Source organism: Podarcis bocagei (assembly GCF_964188305.1).
Source record: "Podarcis bocagei genome assembly, chromosome: 4".
Taxonomy (NCBI): Eukaryota; Metazoa; Chordata; class Lepidosauria; order Squamata; family Lacertidae; genus Podarcis; species Podarcis bocagei.
In genome coordinates this window covers 6407828-6425268 of record NC_138128.1, presented here as the reverse complement: position 1 = coordinate 6425268, position 17441 = coordinate 6407828, and the positions used below count along the sequence as shown (strand labels likewise).

Sequence of the window (17441 nt, the reverse complement as noted above, 5' to 3'; positions counted from 1 at the left end):
CAGTTTGTTTCGGGCCCCACACATCAAGCAGGCCACACGCTGGATTTGATCTTTGGCGTCGGTATAGATGTGATCATGTCTCCTTCGATTAAGGTGCCATGGTCTGATCACTACGCTCTGAAAGCCAGGATTGACTTTCCACCCCCACCCTGCTTAGGTGGCGAGCCAATTTGGGCTCGCCCGCAGAGGCTGATGGACCCTGAGAGATTCCGCCAAGCCTTGCGGGACCTTGCTCCCCCTGGCGACTCATTGACTGAGCTTGTTGAGGGCTGGAATGCCCAGCTCCTGGCAGCCATCGATGAGATCGCACCTAAGCGCCCTCTGCGACCCCGCAGAAACCGGGCTCCCTGGTTTACCGAGGAGCTCCGGAAAATGAAGCGGGACCTCAGACGGCTAGAGCGAGTATGGCGGGGTGCCCGTGACGGAGCCTCAAAAACATCTTATAGGGCTTTTATGAAAACCTACGAGATGGCGGTGAAGGCTGCTAAGAAGTCATACTTCTCGGCCTCCATTGCATCCGCTAGCTCTCGCCCAGCGCAATTATTTAGTATAATCAGGTCTTTAACGTCCCTTGAGGGACAGCCAAATTTAAATAACAAATTGACACACGGCTGTGAGGCATTTGCGAGCTTTTTTGCGGAGAAGGTCTTGTCGCTCCGCCATGACCTCCCTGCCAATTTGGATACAATAAAGGAACTGGAGGCCCCTCGACTGTCCTCGGGTCCAGTATTGGACCACTTCGACCAGATATCCCCAGCCGATGTGGACAGACTCCTCCGAGCTGGAAAGCCCACCACCTGTCCTCTCGACCCGTGCCCGTCTTGGCTGATTAGAGCGTGTCCAGACGCGCAAATTAGGGGGCGCAAATTACTTGCCTTGCCCCGGGTGCTGACAACCCACGCTACACCACTGCTGCAACCTACTCATAGACTCTTGGGATACAGGCGTGCAGTTGTATCACTCTTCTTTACCTTGGGAATGAGAAAACCACGCATCTTCACATCCTTTGTACATTGCCTAGGAGACCCCATAAATAAGGCATATTTAAAGCGCTGCATTTCATGAATCACAGCATTGGTGTAGGGCAGTTTCTTCTTATCTTGATAGCAGATTGTGTGAGAAGAACCTAAAGCATCTTCTATTTCCTTGTGGACTTTATCTGAAGAAAATTACGGAAACAAAAGTTTTATTTTGAATATATAAACTTCATTCTCCCCCCAGTACTTGGCATGGGCAGTGTTAAAGGGCTAGAGCAGTAGCCAGAAGATCAAATGGAAAACAGATAATCCAAAGTTTGTTTTGTTTAAAGGGAACTGCAATAACAAGGAAGATTAGGAGCCTCACCAATTGTTGGGGTGGATCTACACACGGGGGGGGGGGGGGACTGGGACCACTATAAATAAGTCAGTAATTAAATCGTTATAACAAAAGAAAAGAAAAAGCTATGTAAAAATTGCATAGAAATTTCTTTTAGTCTCTGGTGCCATCTGGTGTTGCATATTTATAACACATTGAGAACTTTTTTGTCTAATGTAGCTGAGTTCTTGGCAGTGGCATAGGAAGGGAGAGGGGACGCACCGCTCCGGGTACCACCCTGAAGGGGGTGATATTTGGCACGGGGCCCCTCACCCCGCACCTCCCAAGCCAACGCCGGCACAAGTGGCAAAGCATCAGCAACCACCGTCCCCCTGCCTGCCTCCCCAGCTCACTGCAAGGTGGGCCAGGTCCTGCTCTCCCTGCCCGTCTATGTCCCATCCTTAAAGGCTCCTGCAGAGGTGTAGCTGCGGCTCCCCCCCCCCACGCACCATCATGTCCAGAGCATCTTTGCAGAGCTTGCCTGAGCATGTTGCTTTTGGTTTCCCCGCAGCCCTCATTTAAAAGCCTGCTGCGCGCAGTCCAAGGTCTTTGCTGCTTTTGTTGGGGGATTCAATGAGCTGTAAATTATCCCGTGAGTTTTACTTGGCAAATTGGGGGGGGGGGGGAGGCTAGGAGTTTTCTTCTTCTTTTGTCTTTCTGCTCCAGTACTCAAGGGGTGGTGGTGGAAATGAATTGCTGAGAGGAGAATCACATTGTTCTGTTCTTTGGGTTTTTTTAACTCTGGGAGGAGTGTGGTTTGCCACCCGATTTTGTTTTGCTTTTTTCCCTCTGGAAGGGCGTCCAAGGATTTCCTGTGTTTACTCCTGAGTAAGCAAACTTTGGATACAACACAGTAAGTTTTGCTAATAGGAGAGGAAAATACATATTCCCCCACAATGCAGTTTTAGCAGTTTCTGTTGTGTCTCTAGGCTCATCCTCTCCTGTTGTCTTCTTCTGCTTATTTTTTTAAGCACCAGCCACTTGTCTTCTGGAACACGCTGCACTCCCTTCATCACTGAGTTGCCCTTTTGAGTTAATTCTCTAGTCCTGTGATTGCATGTGTGCATGTGACAAGAAGGGCATTGTACATGTTTCCATGATACATTCACACATTACGCTTCCTGGTGTTTCATTCATGCTTGTCTTTCAAACTAAGATTGAATGGCGCTTTTTTCCATTGCCAGATGAGAATGACACTTTTCAGAAAGCTTTTCACTGTGACTCCAGAAACCCTTTATGGACAGTGGATTTGGCCCCTCTTGGATCTGATGTGATATTATAGATTTCTGAGAGAGAGAGAGAAGACGGTGGTCCAGGGCTCCTGTCCATTGCTCTGAGAATGGGCATAGCCGGGGGGGGGCAGTGCCCCCCCAGATACACAAAAATCATTTTAAAGCCAGTAGCACATGTGAAAAGGATCTAGGCCACAAGTTCAACATGAGTCAACAGTATGATGCAACAGCAAAAAAGACCAATGCTATTCTAGGCTGCATCAGCAGAAGTATTGTTGTTCTTATTGTTGTTAATTGAATTTATATACCGCCCTATACCTGGGTGTCTCAGGGTAGTTCACAGAATAAGAAGTATAGGGAAGTCACAGTCCTACTCTCTTCTGCCTAGATCAGACCACACTTGGAGTCCTGTGTCCAGTTCTGGGCACCCCAGTTTAAAAATGAAATTGACACATTGGAACATGTGCAGAGGAAGGAAACCAAGTTGATCAAGGGTCTAGAAACCAAGCCTTATAAGGAACAGTTGAAGGAGCTGGGTATGTTTAGCCTAGAAAAGAGGAGAGGAGAGATGATAGCTGAAATATACTCAGAGTCGCAAAGTGATTTCATGCTCTTTATTCAGCTCATAGTGGTGAGGAGGAATGAATGAAAGTCCCCTCACAGTATCTGCTTTATATACATTATTTACACAATGGGCTGCACATGATTGGCTAATTCCGGAATTCTACTGTAAGCCAGTCAGGTTGTGGATTCACTTCTATCTGGAGCAGGATTGGGTGGATCCTGCCAACCAATCATACTGCTGCATTGTTCTAGGACCAATCAGACTGCTGCATTCTGAATCCTATTGTTCCAGGACCAATCAGACTGCTGCATTTTGGATCCTATTGTTCTAGGACCAATCAGACTGCTGCAGTTTGGATCCTATTCAACTCAGTACATAACACCCCTCCCCTCTAAGTTCCAGTCCTGCCCGGGAGGTCGCATTCATAGTCCTTGAGGTACGCCGGCGGCCTACGTGTGCGTTGCGGTCTGGGGTGTTCCCTGGTCCGGGCTCCAGGTTCTGGCTCGTGTTCCAAGGATGCTGGCTGTGATGGGGCTGTTTGGTCTGGTGCAACCGGCTCGCTCAGTCGTGGTTCTGGTTCCAGTGTCCTTTCGGCCTCACGGGTCCTCTCTGTATTTACTGATTCTGCCTCTCCTGCTGGCCCCTCCTGCTCTATGGGCCTCACTGCCCTGCTGTTCCCTTGGGACTCCTCTGACCTGTCCTCCTCCTGGTTTTCTCCCGGGAATCGTCGCCGCATCTGGTCGCAGTGGCGGTGCCAGCATTACCCCCCATCCGTTAGCACCTCGTACGACACGGGGCCAGTGACCCTGGTGACTGTGGCGGGTACCCATGCTGGGCCTGCCCCAAAATTCTTTGCGTACACTGGGTCCTGGGCCTCAAAGGTCCGGGGGTTCCTGCCTTCCCCCACCACTACCTCATCCTGAGCTCTATCTGGGTGAAGGCGGTCCAATCTGATTGCAAGGCGCCGACCCATTAGTAGTTCAGTGGGGCTCCGGCCAGTCGTTGAGCTGGGGGTGCTGTGCTGTACTAGAAGGAATGTGGCAAGGCAGTACTCCCAGTCCCCTTGCGTCATGCGTCGAAGGGTGTCCTTGGTGGTCCGCACCATGCGTTCTGCTTGGCCATTGGTGGCAGGGTGGAACGGCGCCGAACGGATGTGGCGGATGGCGTTCTGTGCTGTGAAGGTTTGGAATTCTCCTGACGTAAATGCAGTCCCGTTGTCTGAGACGAGAGTGTCAGGGAGCCCGTGGGTTGCAAACAGCCTGCGTAGTACCAGGATGGCTGCGGACGTGGAAGTGGACGGTACCAGTGCAACTTCCAGCCATTTGGTGTAGGAGTCCACCACTATGAAGAATGTTTTCCCCTGAAAGGGGCCAGCGAAGTCCACATGCAGGCGTGACCATGGTGCTCGGGCGGACTCCCAGGACTGGACTGGGGCCCTTGGGGGATCTGGGCGGGATTCTTGGCAGGCCTGGCAGTGTTTGACCCAGGCCTCTATCTCTCCATCAATCCCCGGCCACCACACATAACTCCTGGCAAGGGCCTTCATTCTTACTACCCCTGGATGTGTCTCGTGTAGGGCTGTGAGGACCCTTTTGCGGAGGGGCTGGGGAACAACGACTCTGCTTCCCCATAACAGGCACCCCTTGTGGGCTGACAGTTCATGTTTGTGGGTTGTGTAGCCGGCGAATTCTGGCCCGGGGCTGCTGCTGGGCCATCCCCTCCACACCCAGTCCAGGACCCGGGAGATGACCCTATCTTTCTTGGAATGGTGTGCAACTTCTTGTGCCTGAATGGGGCGGTCGGGAAGCAGCTCCAGGCTCATAACCTCTTGTGCAGGTGCTGGGTCAGGGCCTGTTTCCGGTAGTGGTAGCCTGCTGAGGACGTCCGCATGGCCCATCGCCTTCCCAGGTCGGTGAATCAGTGCATACTGGTAGCTGGCAAGGAAAATTGACCACCTGAGGACGCGAGGAGACAGCACTTGGGGGGTCTGCTTTTCGGGGGCAAACAAGCCAAGCAACGGCTTGTGGTCAGTCACCACGGTGAAGGGCCGCCCATACAAGAAATCATGGAATTTTTTTACTCCCTTCACAATTGCCAGACCCTCCTTGTCGATTTGCGAGTAGTTCCGCTTGGTTGCGCTGAGTGTCTGGGAAAAGTACGCCACCGGTACCTCTCTTCCATCCGGGAGTTGGTGCCCCAGGACAGCGCCAATGCCATAGGGTGAGGCGTCGCATGCTAGCACCACCGGCAGCCTCTCATCGAAGTGTGCCAAGACCGAGTTTGAGACAAGCAAGTCCTTGACTGCCTGGAATGCGGCCTCCTGGCACTGGCCCCACACCAAAGGGGCCCGCTTGTCCAGGAGTCTGTGTAGGGGCTCTGCTACCGCCGCCTTGTGGGGAAGGAAGGAATGGTAAAAGTTCAATAGTCCCAAGAAGGCCTGAAGTTCAGTCTTGCTCTTGGGCGCTGGGGCATCACAAATGGCCCGTACCTTGTCCCCAGTCGGGTGGACCCCTTCTGCGTCCACCATAAATCCCAGAAAGTCCACCTGAGGCACTCCTAGTAGACATTTTTCCCGCTTCACCTTGAGACCCGCTGTCTGGAAACGGTGCAGAACGGTGCGGAGGCGGTCCTCAAACTCCTCTGGTGTGGGCCCAGCAATCAACACATCATTGAAGAAGGGGGTGACGGCAGGAATCCCTTTAAGGAGAGAGTCCATTAGATTCTGGAATATGCCTGGTGCTACACTGACCCCGAATTGCAGCCGCTTTACCCTGAACGCTCCTCTGTGCGTCACAGTCGTCTGTGCCTCTGCTGTGGCCTCATCTACTGGCAGCTGTTGATATGCTTGGGCCAAGTCCAGCTTGCCAAAAAATTTCGACCCAGCCAGGGTGGCAAGGACATGGCTGACCACTGGCACTGGGTATGTGTGGGCCGTGAGGGCCTTGTTTATGGTACATTTGTAGTCTGCGCAGATGCGGACCGAACCATTAGGCTTGACGGGTGTGACGATTGGGGTTTCCCAGGGGGCATTAGGCACCGGCTCCAGCACTCCTTGCTCCACGAGTCGGTCCAATTCCTCGTCTATGCGGGGTTTCAAGGCGAACGGGACCCAGCGGGCCTTGAGCCTGACCGGTCGTACTGTGGGGTCAAGCTGTAGCGCAATGGGGGGGCCCGTATACTGTCCCAATTTCCCATCGAAAACCCCTGGAAATTCCTTGCATATGGCGTCCACGTCCACTTGTAAGCTAGTGTGGTTCACCCCGGTGACAGCTAGCCCCAGTGGTCCAAACCATGCCAATCCCAGTAAGCTAATGTAGGGGCCCTTGACCACAAGCAAGTCCAGTTGCCACGTCCGCCCTCGGTATTGCACCCTGAAGGTCCCCACCCCCATTGTGGGGACCTTACGTTTCTGGAAGTCCCGTAGGGTGAATGGGGCCTGCCTGAGTTTGGGACCCCCAGTAGGACACAGTTTCCTTAAGGTCCTTGCCGAGATTATGGATAGAGTTGAACCCGTGTCAAGCTCCATGCGGCATGGGGCCCCCTCTATCTGTACCTCTACATAAATTTTCTCTCCGTTGGGGTGGGGCAACTGGTATACCTGGCAGTCCGTGAGCTCCGTCGAGTTGCCTTGGTGCGTTGGGCCCCGGGACCTGGGGCTCTTGGATTGGTCATCTGATGCCTGGTGTCGGGTGGGCCGAGCCCGACACACCCGGGCGATGTGTCCCGATTTTCTGCACTGCCTGCACTCTGCGTTGCGGAAACGGCAGGTCCTCCTCTCGTGACTCTCCCCGCAGCTTGCGCAGTTCCCTCCTCGTCGAGGCAGCTGTGGTCTGTGCGCTGCTTGAGTGCACTGCTGTACTCGGTGCACCTCCTCCCTGTCGGATCCTGAGTCGTTGGTGAGGTCTTCGTGGTGGACCCTCGGTTGGAATGGCAGGCTCGGCCGTGCCTCTTGCGTCGACCTCTCGGCAGCTTCCGTTGCCAGGGCCTCCTCCAGAGCGACCTGGAACGTTAGGTCCTTCTTAGCGTAGAGGCGTCGTTGCAGCTTCTCATCCTTCAGGCCACCGGCGAGGCGGTCACGAAGCATGTTCTCCAGCTCTGAGAAGTTGCAGAACCGGGCGGCTTGGCGGAGAGAGGTCACAAACCCAGTTATGGTTTCCCCAGGGGCTTGCCGCTTCGCGTAGAAGGCATTTCGACGAGCCACCACTGAGGGCTGCGGCGAAAAGTGCCCCTTCAGCTGTTCCATTATTGTTTTGTATGGAACAGTAGCGACGTCTTCAGGCACAAGGAGAGCCCGGGCGATTTCAAACGTCTCCTCTCCGCAGACGCTGAAGAATATCGCCCTCTTCTTGGCATCTTCTTCGTCGGTGACCCCTTTGGCTTCAAGGAGGAAGGTGAAACGGGAGGCGTACGCTTCCCAGTCTCCAGATGCTGGGTTGAATGGCGAGAAGCTGCTGTTGGCTGCCATTCTGAGTTCCTTGTGTCCCGGAGCTGAAGCCTGGATACACGGTGCGAGGCAGCGGTGCGGCAGGTGGCGGTGCTGCGGTGCTGTGTGTGGCAGTCAGCTCAGCGGGATCCCACCTTCGTCGCCAGTGAAATATACTCAGAGTCGCAAAGTGATTTCATGCTCTTTATTCAGCTCATAGTGGTGAGGAGGAATGAATGAAAGTCCCCTCACAGTATCTGCTTTATATACATTATTTACACAATGGGCTGCACATGATTGGCTAATTCCGAAATTCTACTGTAAGCCAGTCAGGTTGTGGATTCACTTCTATCTGGAGCAGGATTGGGTGGATCCTGCCAACCAATCATACTGCTGCATTGTTCCAGGACCAATCAGACTGCTGCATTCTGAATCCTATTGTTCTAGGACCAATCAGACTGCTGCATTTTGGATCCTATTGTTCTAGGACCAATCAGACTGCTGCAGTTTGGATCCTATTCAGATGCTTCAGGTTACAGACGCTGTTGGGATTTTTATATCTTACCAGCTGCGAAGAGCAGCTACATTGTTGACATCATGTGATATCTCTGAGTGTGAGACAGGAAGTCTCTGCTAGTTCTCATGTAACCAGAGAGTTCCTTTCGCTTCTGAGTCGAAGTGTGAGTCGAGTCAGAGACTCTTGTGTTTGCAGCTCAGGAGAGCAGTCATGCTTGTAAGAGCTGCGTGTACAGTCCTCCCTGTGGAACGCCCTCCTACCAGATGTCAAAGAGAACAACAACTACCAGACTTTTAGAAGACATCTGAAGGCAGCCCTGTTCAGGGAAGCTTTTAATGTTTGATGTATTAGAGTATTTTAATATTTTTTTGGGAAGCCGCCCAGAGTGGCTGGGGAAGCCCAGCCAGATGGGCAGGGTACAAATAATAAAATTATTATTATTATTATTATTATTATTATTATTATTATTATTATTATTATTGTAGTGAGTAGACTACGGACTGTCTCTTTCTTCTGTGATGGGATGCCAGAAGATCAGTGTGCTCCTCTCAGGATGGAGGGGTCACTTATTACCGGTCTCTCTGGACTGAGGGAGGATTCCAGCCAGAGAGTGACCACCAGAGAGAAGCCCCGGTTTCTTGGGAAGTTGGCACCCTTCCCGGGGGCGTTTTTCCAACAGACGCTTCAGGTCACAGATTCTGGTAACCCAGAAATAGTACCTCAGGTTAAGAACTTTGCTTCAGGATGAGAACAGAAATCCGGTGGCAGTGGCAGCGCGGCGGCAGCTGGAGGCCCCATTAGCTAAAGTGGTACCTCAGGTTAAGAAAGTTTCAGGTTAAGAACCGACCTCCAGAACGAATTAAGTTCTTAACCCAAGGTACCACTGTACTTTAAGGGTCATCACATGGAAGATGGAGCAAGCTTGTTTTCTCCTGCTCCGGAGGGTAGGACTCGAACCCATGGTTTCAAGTTACAAGAAAAGAGATTCCACTAAACATCAGGAAGAACTTTCTGACAGCAAGAGCTGTTAGACAGTGGAACAGTCTCCCTCAGGAGTTGGTGGGCTCTCCTTCCATGGAGGTTTTTGAGCAGAGGCTGGATGTCAATCATTTTCACGAAGGGATTATTTATGGATATCTGTCATGGATGCTTTAGTTGAGATTCTTGCATTGCAGGGGTTGGACTAGAAGACGCTACGGTCTAGTCTGTGGCTGATGCATTGCTTTTGGTAACATAGGGAGCTGCCTCATGCCTAGGGGTGTCTGGCTTTCTTGGGGGATTGACAGATTTCAATTTCAATGTTGGGGGGGTTGACAAAAAAAATTCTGCACCGGGTACCTCCTGACCTTGCTACGCCTCTGGTTCTTGGTAAGACATGAGAATGTTCTCTCAAAGGTCCAAAGCATTCAGAGAGAAAGGAAGAAGTAACCCTGAATTTCATGTTGTTGTTACGTTATAAAAATTGAATGTGCTTCATAAAGAAGAACGAATAATGTGAAAGACAGAAGGGGATATGTATGGTCCTGGCTGAATATTGGGAGGGGGTATATTAAGGATAACATTTTAAAGTTTCACAGGTATAAGGTTCACCCTCTTCCAGTACTTAGTAGGGATAGTGTTAAGGGGGACAGAACAATAGCAGGAAGATTCAGTCTGGGAAAATGGATATTGTCAAGTTGTTGGGGTGTTTTTGCTTAAAGGAACAGCATAACAAGGAAAACAAAGAGTCTTCATGAATGCTTTTGAGGACTGTGAAGTTTGAAGAGAATACTAGGGTTAAAGAAGATTATATAATTACCATTATTATTATTCAGAGTGTTGAGAACGCATAAAGGAAGACAAATAAGTTGTATAGGAGGAAATATGATTTGAAACTATGATTGATGGTTATATGGTTAGATAAAGGAAGAATAACTCTACTTAAATAACTGGGAAAATGTTATAGTTAAATGAAAATCTAAGCAGGAATTTAAATATGCACAGCCAGTGGAAATTGAGGAAAGGATGGAAAAGTAACAGAAATGAGGGGAAAGTATGTTATTGTTTCTTTTCTCTCATTCCTTTGCTGCTAACATTTTGAACGGGGAATGGGAGATAATCAACATTAAAATTTGTTGTAAATTTGAATTAATTTGCTGTCAATTTCTTATTTTTTTTTGAAAATCATTAACAATTAATTGACACAAGAATTACAGTCCACTCTAGATATCAAAGGAAGCCCTGCACAGGTTTCCCTCTCTCACCTTGGATATCTGGATGACTTGCCAGGAGGAGAAGCGCCCATTTCAGAGAACTGGTGACTGTGTCTGTCCCTGCTACAAAGAGCGCGGAAATACTAAAAGCCATGTTTTCTTCATCATAGGTGGACTCTGGGTCGTTTTTGCTCTGATTTTGAAAATGGGGAAAGTGTCATGTCATTTACATGCATTACAATCTGTCCTTCAGCACTTATTACTCCCCCTGCTCCTATTAGCATACCACCAACACATGAGGGGTGAGGTGTCCTCTTACACTGCCTGAGGTGACATAGGAAGGTGCCACCTCCACTGCCCTGCTGTCACTGCCACCTCCATTACTTTGGTCACACAGCAGTGCCCACAATGTGGTAACAACAACAGTGAGGACAGTGAAATATTGCAAGCTTTTGGTGAAATCTTGCAGGAAACTGCCACCACTCCACTTCTCCACTACTGGCAGGCTAGGATGCCTCCTGTTGGCATTCCACTGCCCAAGGCAGCTGCCTCAGCCTGCCTCATGGGTGGGCCGGCCCTCTGCTTCGTAGCTGGTTGTGACAAAAGATCCATGCACACATTCCTGTGTACACAGCGGTAGCTGCTGGTGCTGAATTTGAGAATCTGCGGGTTGGGGTAATAATCCAACACTGGCAGGTGAAGAGGGATCCAAAAGAATCTCTCTGGCAGCAGATATTCAAAATGTGCATTACTTAGCACTAAACATATTTAATCATTCTTTAGTCACCATAGAGTATTCAAAGATTGTTCCAAGGAGGCAAGAAGAAAAAATATTTTGACCTTTCTTGTGTAGGAATAAATGAGGTAGGAGTTTGAAGTCACATTTAGTTTAGGAACATTTTCTTTAGGATTTGTTTCATCCCCTGCTGATGAAAGTGATGAGTGATGTTTCCTCTTGCAATGCATTGTAATGTATAATGAAACATCTGCCACAATACACTTGGTGAGTTGGCCATTCATACTATTTGGGCATTCTTACTGTTTGGGCACCACAGGCAACATTTCAGTGGTGAGTATGTTCCCATGAGTTTTACAGGGGTTTTCAAACGTATTTGCCCACTGCCCTGTTGGATCCATCATCTGATCTCCAGTGCCCACTACCGTAATAAAAAAACATTATGCAAGATTAGTGGTTTGCACAACTCACTAAGAAAAATAATAATCCAATAAAATTGAAAAAAGTAACTCAATGTCATTTTCAACTGAGATTCAGGAAAAAAATATTGGTGTTGTCAGGGAACTGCCATCGGAAGGAAGGGAGGTGGAAGGGCTCACACAGGTTGGGAGAGACTCAGCAGCTGAAGAGGGAACCAGTAGGGGGAGAGGAGCTGAGCTGAGGGAAAGTGAGCAGGAGGGATGGCTCCGAGACACTTCCAGCGAGGGCAGTGGGGAGGTTTCAGGACCTCCCGTAGGGACACCCACTCCTCGCCGGAAACTGTCACGCAGAGAGTCCAGAAGACGTGTTTCCATTAAGGAGCTTTTATGTTGGAAGCGATTCCGAAAGCAACCACTGTCGGAATCTGCGAGCGACTGAGGGAGCCATGTTTAAGGGGCTCCGTTACAGACAGAGGTTTGCAAACTTGATCAAACTCTGAGGGACTTGGATTTTACGCACAAGCAGCTCATCGTCCCATCTCAGCATTCCGACAGTCTCTGTGAGCAGTTTGTGCAGGAGAAGGCATCATGAGCAACCCAGCCGGAACCGGAGAAGCAGGAGCTGGAGCGGGTCCAAGCCTGGAAGAAAGGTACCGGGCGTTGGAGATCCAGCTAGCGCTGCAGACGGCGAGGCTCGAGGAGAGGAGGGCTCAAGATGCAGAGAAGGGGAAAACCGCCCCGCTCGCCAGAAAGTTGCCAGGATTGGTGCAGAAGTTTGGGGGGGAGCCCAAGGACTATCATGCCTTTAGGACAGAGATGCAATATGCCCTTAACCTGCAGTTTGATGACTTTCCCGACGAGGAATCGCGGGTGGCTTTTGTGATTGGGCATCTCGAAAAGGGGGCGAAAGAGTGGGTGAGGCCCCTGATGGCAACAAACAATGACATCCTGAAGGACACGAGGAAGTTTTTTTGTGCCATGGATTTGATGTATTCCAGCGATATTGAGCAGGGGGTGGTACGCAGACAGTTAATGGCGTGCAAACAGGGGAGCCAATCTGTTCGTGAGTACTGGACTGAGTTTACCATGTTGATCCATAAATTGGGGTGGGATCTATCGGCAGAACCCATTCAAATGCTCTTTGAAGAAGGGCTTGCTTCGGCGGTAAAGGATGAACTTTCCCGGGCGCCCAGGGCGGAGTCTATGGACCAGCTGACCAAATCAGCGCTGACCATAGGAGCGCGCCAAGAGGCGAGAGCCTTGGAGAGGCGGGAAGGGAAGGGGGAACGTTGGAGGGAGCTTCGCATTCCAGAGATTCCAGAGCCACCGTTCCCGCCAGGAGAGCCGATGGAAATTGGAACAGCGCGCGCGCACGCAATTTCAAATCCCAGTGAAGAGCGGAAGAAGGAGGGGACGGGCGCCAAGAAATGTTATCTCTGCCAACAGCCAGGTCATTTTGCCAGAGTCTGCCCCCAAAGGAAGGAATGGCAAGAAATGGCGGGAGCTGTTGGGGAGAGGGAGGAAAAGGTACCGGAGCAAGTAAAAGCCAACGCCTGGCTGCCACCGTCGGGGCACAGCAGCCAGGCCAAAGAGCAGTGAAAGTGCCCACGCCGGAACCTCCTAAACCCGCCCTAGTGATAGAGGTGTTCCTAGAGCTGCCTAACGGACACCCACTAAAGATAAAGGCGCTATTGGACTCAGGCAGCTCCTGCAATTTCATGAGTAAGGAGTTTGCTGCTGAGCACCAGATACAGACTATCCCTTTAAGTAACCCTTTGCAGGTGACCACGATCGATGGAAGGGAGCTGTTGGGAGGAGAAGTCAGCCTGCAGACCGTCCCAATGATAATGAGGGTAGCAAGACACACTGAGCTAATAGCGTTTAATGTGGCTACCTTGGGAGGAGCTCCCATTATTTTGGGGATGAGCTGGCTAGCGTTACATGATCTGCTAGTGGGCTGGCATCAGAGAGTGGTCTCCTTTGGGTCAGCGCATTGTCTAGAACACTGCAAAGAGTGGGAGGCTCAAGGAGGGGCCAGAACCACTCTAGCAGGGACAGAAGTAACAGAGAAGGGGAAGGTTCCCCAACAGTACGCCGACCTGAGCAACTTTTCAGCGAGAGGGAGGCAGACAAACTACCCCCACACAGACCCTTTGACTGTCAAATCAATTTACTACCTGGGGCACAGTTCCCTGTAGGCAAGCTGTACGCCATGTCAGACAGAGAGATGCAGGAGCTAAGGGAGTTCATTGACAAGAACCTGAAGAGAGGGTTCATCAGAGAGTCCAGGGCGGTGGGGGGCAGCCCAGTGTTTTTTGTGGACAAAAAAAACACGGACAAACCCAGGGTTGTAGTGGACTTCAGGGCCTTGAATGCAGTGTCAGAACCAGTGACTTTCCCAATGCCCAGAATTGATGACATTTTGACAAGGGTCAGGCAGGGAAAGATTTTTACTAAACTGGACCTGAGGGGGACGTACAACCTGATACGAATAAGGAAGGGGGATGAATGGAAAACCACCATGTTCACCCCTTTGGGGGCATTTGAATATTTAGTTATGCCCTTCGGCCTACAAGCAGGCTCCGCGTGCTTTCAATCGTTTATGAACCACGTCCTGGGGCCTTTGCTTTACAAGAATTGTGTGGCCTTCTTAGATGACATGTTAGTATATTCAGAGACTGAGGAGCAGCATATAAAAGACCTCAGGGAAGCGTTGGGCAGACTGCAAGCCAATCAGCTGTGGGTGAAACTAGAGAAGTGTCAGTTTCATGCCAAGGAGGTTGAATTCCTGGGGTACCGCTTGTCGGACAAGGGATTGGCTATGGATCCTGGCAAGGTCCAAGCGGTACTGGAATGGAAAACACCGAAAACAAGGAAGGATGTGCAAAGATTCCTTGGATTTGGAAACTTCTACCGGAAGTTCATCAGAAATTTTGCCCACTTGACGGCTCCCATTACGGACTGTCTCAGCAGTAAGAGGAAATTTGTTTGGACGGCGGAGGCGGAGCGAGCTTTTGAGGAACTGAAAAGGGCGTTTGCTTCGGAAGAACAGCTCTTGCATGTGGATTTACAAAAACCGATGCAAGTGGAGACGGACGCATCAGACCGGGCTGTGGGGGCGGTGCTTCTGCAGCCTGGGGGGAAGGAGAAGTCGGAGTGGAGACCGTGTGCCTTTTTTTCGCGAAAGCTGAACAAATCTGAGAGGAACTACACGGTGTATGACCGAGAACTACTAGCTATTCATGAAGCGTTCAGGAGATGGAGGCATTTATTAATTGGGGCACAACATAAGGTGCAAGTGTGCACAGACCACAAGAACTTAGAGTATTGGAGAACGGCACAAGTGCTCAACCAACGGCAAGTGAGATGGGCCCAGGAGTTCTCCAAATTCCACTTTGAAATTTGTTATGTGCCAGGTCCAGAAAATGTTAGGGCGGACACTCTCTCACGCAAACCTGAATATTTGGAAGGGGAGGGGGCACCAGAAGAGAGACATGTCATCCCAGAGGACTGCTGGGTGTGTGGGGCGGCATTGGTGGGGCAAAGAGAACTGGTAGAGGAAACAGAGAATGATGAATATGCCCAGAATAAGCTCAGAGGTCTTAGGGGTGAGGGAGAGGAACCAGGGGGTTTCGAGGAAAGAAATGGAGCGTTGTATTACAAAGGGGTACTGTATATCCCCGAAGGAGACTTAAGGGGGAGGGTACTCAAGCAGTTGCACGACAGCCCCACGGCGGGGCATTTTGGACAACACAAAACCATGTGGTTGGTCACCAGGGAATTTTGGTGGGCTAAGGTGAGGGAAGATGTACGGGAATATGTAAGAGGGTGTGAGCAATGCCAGCGAGCCAAAGGGGAGAGGCGGGCGCCGGCGGGGCTATTAGAACCCTTACCAACCCCAGAACGACCTTGGGAGGCTGTGTTGATAGATTTTATGACTGATCTGCCAAAGTCCAAGGGGAAAACAGCCATCATGGTGGTGGTAGACCTACTAACAAAGATGTGCCACTTTGTAGCCTGCTCGCATGCAGTCACGGCGGAAGAGACAGCGAAGTTATTTGTAGAACACATTTTTAGGTTGCACGGGGTGCCATTGAGGGTGGTCTCAGACACGAGAAAACAATTTACTTCCAGGTTCTGGAGGAAGCTCATGAGCTTACTGCAGGTGGAGGTCAACTTTTCAACTGCCCGACACTGTGCTGGTCCCGGGGGGGGGGAAGGTACTGATACCGTAACCGAAGTTCAGTCCAGAGTCACTAGCAGGGTAGACGATCACTAGATGAGACGCGAGGTCCGAAACAGGGAGCCAGGCAGGGGAACAGGAACACGGGTAGGTCAGCAGCGGGCAGCCGGGCAAGGAACAGGAACACCGGAGAGTAGAAGCAGGAAGCCGGGCGTGGAACAGGCACACCGGGAGTGCAGATCTAGTTCTGGGTAAAAGCAGGTACTCCACAACGACGTTGCTCCCGCAACCTGGGACCGGGCTGCCTGACCTTTATCTTCTTCTAAGGCCGGGGGCGGTCCCGGCCCCCAGGAGCCCCGCCTCTCCTGGCCTTAAGGCGAGCACTCCTCCTGGGAGAGACCAGTTCCCTTCGCCTCTCTGCCCTAAGCCTCTGCAGTTCAGGAGAGGCCGAAGGGTTACTGGGCCCCGGGGGAGGCTCACCTGTAGCCACTGAGTCTTCCAGCACTTCTGGGGCCAGAATGGTCTCACCTGGTGCCTGCCCCTGAGGATCTGGCACAGGTGCAGGCTCCTCAGCATCTAGGCCTTGCCCCAGTTCAGCCGGCCCTGGAGGCGGGGACTCCTGTGCCGGCTGGGATTCCTCCGGTTCACTCTCAGACTCGGAATCCCAGGCCATCACACCATCCCCCCTCCCAGGCCCCCCCCCCTCAATTGAGGTCCGGACCCGGCTTGTTGGGGTATGCCGCATGAAACTCTCGGAGGCAGGCAGGCGCGTGGACGTTGGCCGCTGGTCCCAGGAACGGTCCTCTGGCCCATACCCCTTCCAGTCTATGAGATACTGCAGCTTTCCCCTGCGGTATCGGGAGTCCAGAATGCGTTCCACCTCGTACTCAGGCTCTCCCTGAACCAAAACTGGCTGCGGTCGGGGACGGTTCGGGTGGAACTCGTCGGGTGGGGCCACCGGACTCAGAAGGGACCTGTGGAATACCGGGTGAACCTTCAGGGTTGCTGGCAACCGGAGACGGAATGCCACCGGCGAGACCTGGTGCACGATGGGGAACGGGCCGGTGAAACGGGCGTCCAGCTTCCGCGAAGGTCGAGAAGGGTGGAAGTGGCGAGTGGAGAGCCATACCAGGTCACCGACGTGGAGTTCCGGCCCCACATGGCGGTGGCGGTCGGCCTGGACCTTGTATGCCTCCTTGGCCTGGCGCAGCTGCTCCATCAACAGCTGTTGCTGGGACTGGAGCTCCTGAAGCCACTCTGTCACCGCAGGGACCGCAGATGCCGGCAGCACATCCGGAAACAACCGTGGATGAAACCCATAGCTGGCCTGGAACGGGGTCTGCTGGGTGGATGCATTCACCGCGTTGTTATAAGCGAACTCCGCCAAGGCTAGGTGGTCGACCCAGTCATCCTGCTGGTAGCTGCAGTAACACCGGAGGTACTGCTCCAGCACCGCATTCGCCCGTTCTGTCTGGCCATCAGTCTGTGGGTGGTAAGCAGATGAGAGACAGACCTCTGTTCCGAGGGCCTGGTGCAAAGAACGCCAAAACCGGGACGTGAACTGAACGCCACGGTCGGACACCACACGCTCAGGTAGGCCATGCAGGCGGAAGACATGCTGAAGGTACAGCTGAGCGGTTTCCTTAGCTGAGGGTACGGATGGGCAGGGGGCACAGTGCACCATCTTCGTGAAATGGTCGGAGAAAACTAGAAGGCAGCTGTAGCCCCGAGACGGGGGTAGCTCCACTACAAAGTCCAGAGAAACTGTGTGCCTAGGACGTGGTGGAACCGGCAATGGCTGAAGAAGGCCGGGGGGTC

At 51.8% G+C, this 17441-nt stretch overlaps 1 protein-coding gene across 1 annotated transcript in view; it reads right to left on the bottom strand.

Moving 5' to 3' along the window:
• LOC308584971 (cytochrome P450 2C39-like) overlaps positions 1-17441 on the bottom strand; it is a 43956-nt gene that overhangs the window by 5196 nt on the left and 21319 nt on the right. The window contains exons 6-7 of the mRNA XM_081190382.1: positions 10337-10478; positions 972-1159 (exon numbers count right to left, since the gene is read on the bottom strand). Coding sequence (XP_081046508.1) covers positions 972-1159; positions 10337-10478 — 330 coding nt within the window. The remainder of the gene's footprint in view (positions 1-971; positions 1160-10336; positions 10479-17441) is intronic.